Source organism: Sitophilus oryzae, unplaced genomic scaffold, assembly GCF_002938485.1.
Source record: "Sitophilus oryzae breed Bouriz unplaced genomic scaffold, Soryzae_2.0 scaffold_359_pilon_pilon, whole genome shotgun sequence".
NCBI lineage: Eukaryota > Metazoa > Arthropoda > Insecta > Coleoptera > Curculionidae > Sitophilus > Sitophilus oryzae.
In genome coordinates, this window is record NW_022146928.1 from 3,716,501 (window position 1) to 3,725,797 (window position 9,297).

Consider the following 9,297-nt stretch of genomic DNA (forward strand, 5'->3'; position numbering starts at 1 on the left):
ACAAAAAAAACTAACAGATTTAGACAAAATGAAAATTATAAACTAAACGACTTTTTTTGAAGGCGACATACTTCAGAACTATACAGGGAGATATAATAATAAGTCTTGAGATAATAAGTGAAGCAAAGCTCAGTTTTTAAACGGTATTATTCAAGGACAATAATAATTATATTGAATTTTCATCTATTAAGTCGTTACCATATCATTATTTTTTACTTTTAAATAGATAACATAGTCTAATATAAATCTTTACAAAATTCACATTCTAAACGTTATGAAGGATATATATATATTTCGAATGATCTAGGAAAAGTGACTTAAATATCATTTTTTATTAATAAGAAAAATTTTATTTTAATTCATTTATTTAGAATCTGTCTTTTATTTGGGAATACAATTTTTATGTCAATATAAATTACATATACAGGGTGTCCCAGGCTGAGCGTGCATTAGAAGTTTCTGGAGAAGTATAATATCTAGATCGGAGATTTTTTGCACATTATTGTTTAACAACGAGATCTATCGATTAAAAATATTTTCAATATGGCGGCACTTCCGGAAGTACCGGAAGTTGACAGCAACGTTCTCATTTCAAATGGGTAGCACCATTTTTTATTACATACCTAAATTATCTGTAAAATTTTATGAATTTTCGTATAAAACACTCTATATCTAACATTAACCGTTTTTGAGGAAAAAAATATTTAAAATTTTTAGAGGAAAAAAATATTTAAAATTTTTGGAGGAAAAAAACTCCCTGTCAAAAAAATCTGTATAGCTTAAACGACAAATTTAATGATTACTAAAGCCACTGTGGCATAAAGAAAAAACATGTGTCTATATATTTCAAAAATTAAATTGTTCGAATGTCATATAATATTAGCCATAGCTGTCATGGAATTGAGCGATTAAAAATTTTAAATATTTTTTTTCTCAAAAACGTTAACATTAGATACAGAGTATTTGATATCAAAATTCATAAAATTTTACAGAAAATTCAAGTATATAATAAAAAATGGGGCATCTACATTAAAAATAAGCATGGCAAAATGGCATCTACATTTAAAATAAGAAAGTTGTTGTCAACTTCCGGTATTTCCGGAAGTGCCGCCATATTGAAAATATTTTTAAGCGATAGATCACGTTGTGGAACCGTAAAGTGCATAAAATCTCCGATCTAAATATTGCAGTTCTCAAGAAACTTAAAATGCACTAATGCACGCTTAGCCTGGGACACCCTGTAGACCTTGGCCCAACAGAAATTCCTACAGATTTTCATTTCAAAGGCCACTGTGACGCCGATTCTTTCCGACCGCATGCTATATACATTAATATCTTGAAAAAAAAAAGAATTATTAGAAAAAAATAGCGGAGGACAAAATAAGAAGTACAATGAACAAGATAAATAAAGTTTATTTTTATCGTGTGATATTATTTTGTTACACGGTTAAATATCTTAATTAAAGCCTTAAAGAAAACAATTCTTAGGGAAAAAATAGAAAACAGATAGGTGTCACTTTTGTATTCGATTATCGATAAATATATACCTCATATGCATCACCGTAATATCCTAAAATCTAAGCTACATCGTTGAATCACCGTTTTGCGTTCTACTACTGCTCGAACCGGATTGGTCCATTTGGTTGCTACTAGAGGGCGCGGCCGAGGGCGATCCGAACAACGATCTGAGTACGTTTTGTACGCTGGCAACTGAAACAAACAGGACATTGGACAAACGTCGATATGTTTGTACCAATTTGTACAAATTGTATGTAACTTAATTGTGCATACAGGGTGGCCCAAACGTTCCGCAAGGCATAACGGCCAGGGTAATTTTATTTCAGAAAATTCAAAAACACGACAATTTTGTTTGTGAGGGGGACAACTTTTGCCCCCAAAATAATTGCAAAATATTCAACCCTCTAAGCGGGGGTGCCATCCCCCAATTTTTTTCAAATGGGACGGGGGGTCAAGTGGTAGGGCAGTGAAAAGGGCTTTCTATTCTCTATACTTTCGCGCTTCGTTTTTGAAAATCGGTCGTGTCATTGAGAAAATATGAAGGATTGAAATTTGAAAAGTTTATTTAAACATTTGTCAGAGTAAATGATAAGGATACATTCCTTCGACCAATTTGCTGTTTTTCTTATTATTTCTAGATGTTTATGCATTTTTTCACTTGCCACAAGGTTGCACGATCAGGTGCGGTGGTTGCTTTCTGTGACTTGTGCGTTGAAGTTCTTCTCAATATCGTTAAACTTTTTAACAATTATGGTGTACAGAAAAAGTGGAAATAATCGAACTTTATTTTAAAAATATTGAACGTGACAATCGGGTTGGGCAGATATTCAATGAACGCCATCCTGACAAACCCCTTTATGGCAAAATTGTTCGCGAGTCAGTAGCAAAATTTCGCGAAACTGGTTCCGTTATGAACAAAAAGAGGCAGAGGGAAAATCCTGTAGTAAATGAAGCTGTGGAGGAATTCGTATTGGGCCAAGTTGCCATGGATAGTACGCTGAGTACAAGAAAATTAGCCAATAAGACCGGCGTGAATCGTACAAGTGTCCAAAGGATATTAAAAAAGCACAAGTTCCACCCGTACCAAATTCAGTTGGTACAAGAACTCAACGAAGACGATTTTGATTGTCGCTTGCAATTTTGTGAAACTATGAGTGAACGAGTGGCGAATGATAATAATTTCCTATTTAATGTGTGTTTTTCGGATGAGTGTATTTTCTTTTTGAACGGTGTAGTTAATCGGCACAACTGTCGGTACTGGACTGAGGTCAACCCTAGGGTTTTTTAGGAGGTGCATACACAAAACCCTCAGAAGTTGAACGTGTGGGCTGGTATTTTTGGAAATTCTATTGTGGGTCAGTTTAACGATATTGAGAAGAACTTAAACGCACAAATCACAGAACAGCTATCTAGCAACTACCGCACCTGATCGCTCAACCTTGTGGGAAGTGAAAAAATGCGTAAACATCTAGAAATAATAATAAAAAACCTCAAATTGGTCGAAGGAATTTATGCTCTGATAAATGTTTAAATACTTTTCAAATTTCAATCCTTCATATTTTCTCAATGACTCGACCGATTTTCAAAAACGAGGCGGGAAAATATAGAGAATAGAAAGCTCTTTTCATTGCGGTGCCACTTGATCCCCCTTCCCATTTGAAAAAAGTTGGGGGATGACAGCCCCGCTTAGAGGGTTGAAGATTTTGCAATCATTTTTGGGGCAAATGTTGTCCCCCTGACAAAAAAAAAAGTGTTTTTGAATTTTTTGAAAAAAAAATACCATGGCCGTTATGCCTTGCGGAACGTTTTCGATGGGCCACCCTGTATAGAAAATACCCTAGAAAGTTTGCGATCTCACAATGCCACACAATATACTCTTACTTTTGGATCGGTATTTACATGTGTGAAAGTCAATCGCTTAGGGCCCTTATGAAGTCGGAGTGTGAAAAATGCGACGGTATGCTGTTGCAGCGTTGCCACATTCTCAATAATACAAGTACGCCTTTCCCTGTCTAGTGTAGTAAAATCACGATCGAAAGGCGCTTATTTTTATTTCTTTTAATTTTCTTTAATTCTACGGAAAGGTAACTACATAAAATCATTATAGTCTAAGAGCTGGCTACATAAAAAGCCTTATCATCGTTACATGGATAATTTTTTGTGTGAAGTATACTTTTGTGTAGCCATTATGAAATAGTCATGGCTGCCAGCGCGATCCCGGGGCTTAAAGCGGAGGCGGCCAATCGAAAGGGGAATATAAAATAATTGCGAAAATAGCTTTTATTTATTATTAAGAAACGTGGAAAATTGTTGGCAGACATTTTTCTAGTCGCTAAAATGCCGACAGACAACGCGAAAGAGGCATGAAATTTTAAAAATGATTAAAAAATGAAATTTGCAGAATGAAAAAAATTATGGCATATTTGCATGCCGATTGGTGAAATGTCATATTTATTTATTTTAAAAGCCGTATGCAAAAGGGCAGACAAAAAGATCGTGGCTCAATCAGCTGCAGACAGTTATCAAAAGCGCGATATTACTCTAGCGCTTTATTCGGGGAACGCTGGCCGCCTCATCCATTTAAGGATAGATAAATCATATAATATACGAATATATTATAAATATATTTTTTTATTATTTCAATAACGATTTTTTTGTCTGCCCTTTTGCATACGGCTTTTTAAATTAATTAACAATAAACATGATATTCCACCAACCGACATGCATGTATGCGATGATTTTCTTTTGTCAAAATTCTATGCCTCTTTCGCGTTGTCTGCCGGCATTTCAGCCACGAGAAAAATATCTGTTAACAATTTTACACGTTTTTTAATAATAAATAAAAGCTATTTGGCAATTATAACACGTTTACCTTAAAATATTTTTAGTGTCAAAATTTCACCCTTTCAATTGGCCCCCCACCGCTTTAAGCCCCGGAATCGCGGCAGACATGACTATTTCACAATGGCTACACAAAAGAATACTTCACACAAAAAATTAGCCATGTAACGATGATAAGGTTTTATATGTAGCCAGCTCTCGGTCTATTAGATATGTTTCTGGACATCTGAAATCAACTTATAGAATATCGTTAGGGTGACCATTCCTTTTATAATGAAAAAAAACGTCAGTAATCATGGTAATTCGAAAATTCAACTTCTTAGCATATAACACACGATAACTCAAAAACTACTTTGGATATTGAAACTTTCTTTTTTTTATTTTGAAGTTCGGATCTTTGACAAGATGTTTAAATGAGAAAAAAATCCTAGGTCATAATATATACTTACGTGGATGCATAAACGATTAACATTAAAAACGATATCTCCGACGACATGCCATTTTCAAACCTTCTTTATTGCACTTATGAAACGTCCAATAGGTCTGTCTTTTCCCAGGACCATACTTTGCGCCATGCGCATTAAAAGTTGCACGTATTTCCAAATAATCACAATTTTAGACGGTTCAGAAAGTACAAATTTTACATTGTTATGGAAACCAACTTTTCATTGTCATCATGTCATAATCATATGTGATAATTGATAATCTTATTCCCAAGTCGAGGGAGATGGCCGATTCACCATCCGCCGCCCGGAGGAGGGGGAGGCGTTCGGCGTAAAAATCAGCTAAGAACCTGTAAAATAGGCTAATAAACAAGAATAAAGAGGTTTAAACAGAAAACAACCTCTTTTGAACTGCTTTGAACCGCTCTTTAGCTTAAAACAACAGACCTGTTCAAACCCGTTTATTTCTTTTTTAAAGCGGTTGTTTTCTGTTTAAACCTCTTTATTCTTGTTTATTAGCCTATTTTACATGTTCTTAGCTGATTTTTACGCCGAACGCCTCCCCCACCTCCGGGCGGCTGATGGTGAATCGGCCATCTCCCTCTACTTTCCCACTCAGTAACGACGCTTGTTTTTTGCGTTTTTATTATAAAAGTTGTATTAATTACTCTTTTATCGATCACTTTTATACAGGTTGTTAATTTGTTTATTACTCGCGGAAAGTGCTTTATGGTTAAATATGGCAACCTCGGCCCGCTCGTCGATAGACGACGCGACGGGACGAGTCGGCAGAAAACCCTATAAGTGCATGCGTTCTCAATAGGCAGTGTTGCCATTCTGTTCCCCTATAAGTAACTGTCGAGTTAACAACCTGTATAGCCAGGGATGCAAGTGTGTTTAGTGAGAAGTTAATTTTAAGTTTGTGCAATTATATTTCTATTTTTTTCGTTTGACTTTCTAAATACTCGTAAAAATGACTAGAAAGTGTTTGGTGTGTGGAAGTTCTAATATAAAAGTCCCCGAATTATATTTTCATAGGCACGTAAAGTATTCAGTTGTTTTTGTATTTATATTAAGCCACAAAAATACTTTCTGGTTGGATTTCCTAAGAATATTGATATTCGTTTGGAGTGGCTAAATGTATTTTTTATATAATTAAATTTTTTGTGACTGTTAATATTTAATTTATTGTTCAAATATTATGCATTTTACTATTTTACAAATTTAATTTTTAAAATTAATATGCAAATTTGGCGTGTGGACGATAGGTCCTCGACAAGGTTAGATAGACTCAGATAGAGTAGAAGCACCGCGTGTGTAACAAAGAAAGAAGATAAATTAAGTCGTTGATATGCCTGCGACAGTTTCCATAGTGATTTATTTATCTACGTAAGTATATATGAATATATGATCTAGGGTTTAAATATAAAGACAAATAGAATCTGTAATATTAATACAGCACATACCTTGTCCTCTAGCATCAATGTTTGCAATATCTTCTCTGGCTTGGTTGAATTCATTCTGACTAGATCCCTCTCCATCGCCACCCAAGTTTTGCCTGCATATCGGGCAAGTTCCATGAAGCTCCAACCAAGGTCTTATGCAGTTCTCGTGGTATATATGAGTGCATGGCAATTGTCTGGAATATTAACCGACATTTTGATTATAAAATACACTACAATAATTATTAATAAACATCCTAACCTAACTTGTTCCTTTAATTGAAAATGCTCCCAGCATACAGAGCACTGCATATTTTGTCCAACTTGTTCATCGGTCACTTCAACAACTTGCAGAGCATCTATAACAGCCTTTGACAATGGTGGAGGGCCTACATCAAAATATAATACCGTTTAGAACTTCAGATGGCGATTCCTTGTTCACAATAGAGGGCAGTTTATTATACAGGGTTGTTCACCACATATGACACGGAGTATTGTAGCTAAACGATTAGATTTTTACAATTTGCAAGTTTTGGGTTCGTTGAAGGTATATTGTCCAAGGAGAAGGAGAGTGTTCCAAATAAATAAAAAATGTTGTATTTTTTAAACGAAAGACCTTGTATATTATTTTATTTTTAGATTCTACGATTTAAATAAAGGTAAATTTGATTAAGGTTTATCACACTTAAACCTTGCCGTTTTAGAAATATATTCAATTTTGTGAAATTGTAGTAAAAATTTTAATGCTTCATTTCTCAAAGGATATGAAAATTTTTAATGCTAAATATTTACTGAAGTTTATCTATTGATCAGATATTGTGTTGTAATAATAAAAACAATACTACCTTATACAGAGTGCTAAAAAATGAATTTAAATAATTACTAGCTTTAAATGGCAATAACTTGTTTAATTTAAATAGAACACCCCGTATATTTTACCAGAATCAAATGCACAATTTAATTGTCTATCATGTTGTATCATACTAGTTTTTACCTATCTCTTCAAGTTTTCGTAGAAAATGCATTTTTTTATAATTTAGACAAAAAAGGAACAAAATGTACAGGTGCTAAAAACGATAATATTGCAAGCCCATTTGTTTATAAAAATAAAACTATTTAAATCTTTGTAAAAGAGTATATCAATTAAATATACCGCCATTATTTCTGCCCAAAAATTAGTGAATTTGAATCAAAAATGAATAATGTGAATTAGTGGAATTGATAAAAATGAATAATAAATGAAAATGAAAGTTATGAAAATAAACGTGTCTCTGTTGTTATAAATAAGCATTCGTCAAAAAATTAAATAAAATTTATAAGGTGTTACTTTTTATCACACTATCTAATACACATACAAAATTCAGTTTTTTAGTACTTGGAGCAATTATTATTAATCAACGCTAACGGTCAATTAATGTAGTTTAAACAATAGGATCATATATTAATTGGTGTTCTTTAACAAAAAATATTTAAACAGTTTTTTTTTAATTTTTTTAATGAAATAAGCGAATTATATCGGCAATGCTAGTATCTGGTACTCTTTAAAAATTTGTTATGAATCTAAAAATGTCAATATTCCATGGATATATTGATAAATGGGTTCTAAATTATAAGAAAATGCATTCCCTACGAAAACTTCAAAATGATAAATTGTGCATCTGATTCTCGTAAAATATACAGTATACAAAATATTTTTAAATTGTAGCTCTAATAGTCATTTAACAAACCCAAAACTTCGTCAAAAATCTAGAACTTATTATTCTTACCACTACTTACTTACTGATCTGTTTTTCAAAAAAAAAATTGTTTATTTTTTACATTATTTATATTTTAATTGTTTTTCTACTTGGGTTGTTCTTAACCTGTTGAATAATAAACTATTATTTATTTAATTATTTATTATTCCTTTTAACTAAAAAGGGTAGAGTTACCTCTATCCAGAAGGGCGAGTGCAATATGCAATAAAATTATTTTGTTTTCCTACGCCAACGGTAGTCATTATTTTAATATAGAAGACCACAAATATTAAATTAATATTGATTATTACAACACACTACCGTGTATTAACAGAATTTTTGTGTATTGGCAACATTAATAGTAAATAATGTAATGTAATAAACCGCTTAAATTATGACAAAATTGTAGGGTAGGCGCCGCCTACCTTGCCTACCCTGACGGGCTGCCACTGATATTCACGTAAAATGTGATAATATTGCATAATTTAAACTAAAAATTGGCAAAGTAGAAACTACTCTATAAGTTTACTTATTTCGCTGACAAATATTTAACACTGAATTGTAACTTATCTTGGCAATAAAAACAGACAATTACTATTATATTATGAAAAAATTTTTTTCATATGTAAATATTCTGTGTGTAACTCATATTACCTGTACTATCCATTTGATTCAATAACTGAGTGACTATCGCATCGAGGCCTTCTCTGCCCCATGCATAATCTCCTGGATTGCCTAGAAAAAACTGCACATTGCCTTGTCCACCCCAATTCACCCCCACACCCAAATTTATAATAAAATCATGTACTAGATGCTCTATGGGCAAAGAATGTCGTAGATTAGCAGATAGTGGATGAAACGAGCCTCTAAAAATTTAAAAAATATTAAGATCTAGAATTAAAACAGTTTCTTTTGACTTTTTTCATTACCTTCCTTCTGAAGGACCTCCATTCTCAGTTCTATTGTCCATTAAACGATCAGCAAGCAATAATTCTTCCTAAAGGTGAATATGGTTAGTAAACATTTTGTTATAATTTTATTGTATTTTTTATACCATATCTTCATCGTCCCATGTACTATTAGATGAGAAATCTCTTGCCCTCGATTGTTGATCGTCAGTGTCTTGAAGCTCTTCTATAAATCCATCTGCACAGTGTGGGCATATGCAATTCTAAAAAAAATTGAATATGACAAAAACATAATTTGGTATAAAACCATTTGATTTAAAGGAAAACATAGGGTTCGTGATTTTAGATACACTAAATGCATTTAGGCTGGGCATTAGAACACGTATTTGATAACAGAATAACATACTTA

General features: G+C 32.9%; 1 protein-coding gene across 1 annotated transcript; it reads right to left on the reverse strand.

Annotated features, from left to right (window-relative positions):
- Positions 1-1,395: 1,395 nt before the first annotated feature.
- On the reverse strand, positions 1,396-9,254 carry LOC115885051 (E3 ubiquitin-protein ligase Iruka-like). Its single transcript, XM_030903810.1, has 6 exons — positions 9,035-9,254; positions 8,910-8,977; positions 8,635-8,846; positions 6,507-6,633; positions 6,269-6,441; positions 1,396-1,710 (listed from the first exon to the last, which is right to left on the reverse strand). The coding sequence occupies exons 1-6, from the start codon at positions 9,035-9,037 to the stop codon at positions 1,583-1,585; spliced, it is 711 nt and encodes a 236-aa protein (XP_030759670.1). The 5' UTR covers positions 9,038-9,254; the 3' UTR covers positions 1,396-1,582.
- Between the last annotated feature and the right edge of the window lie 43 nt (positions 9,255-9,297).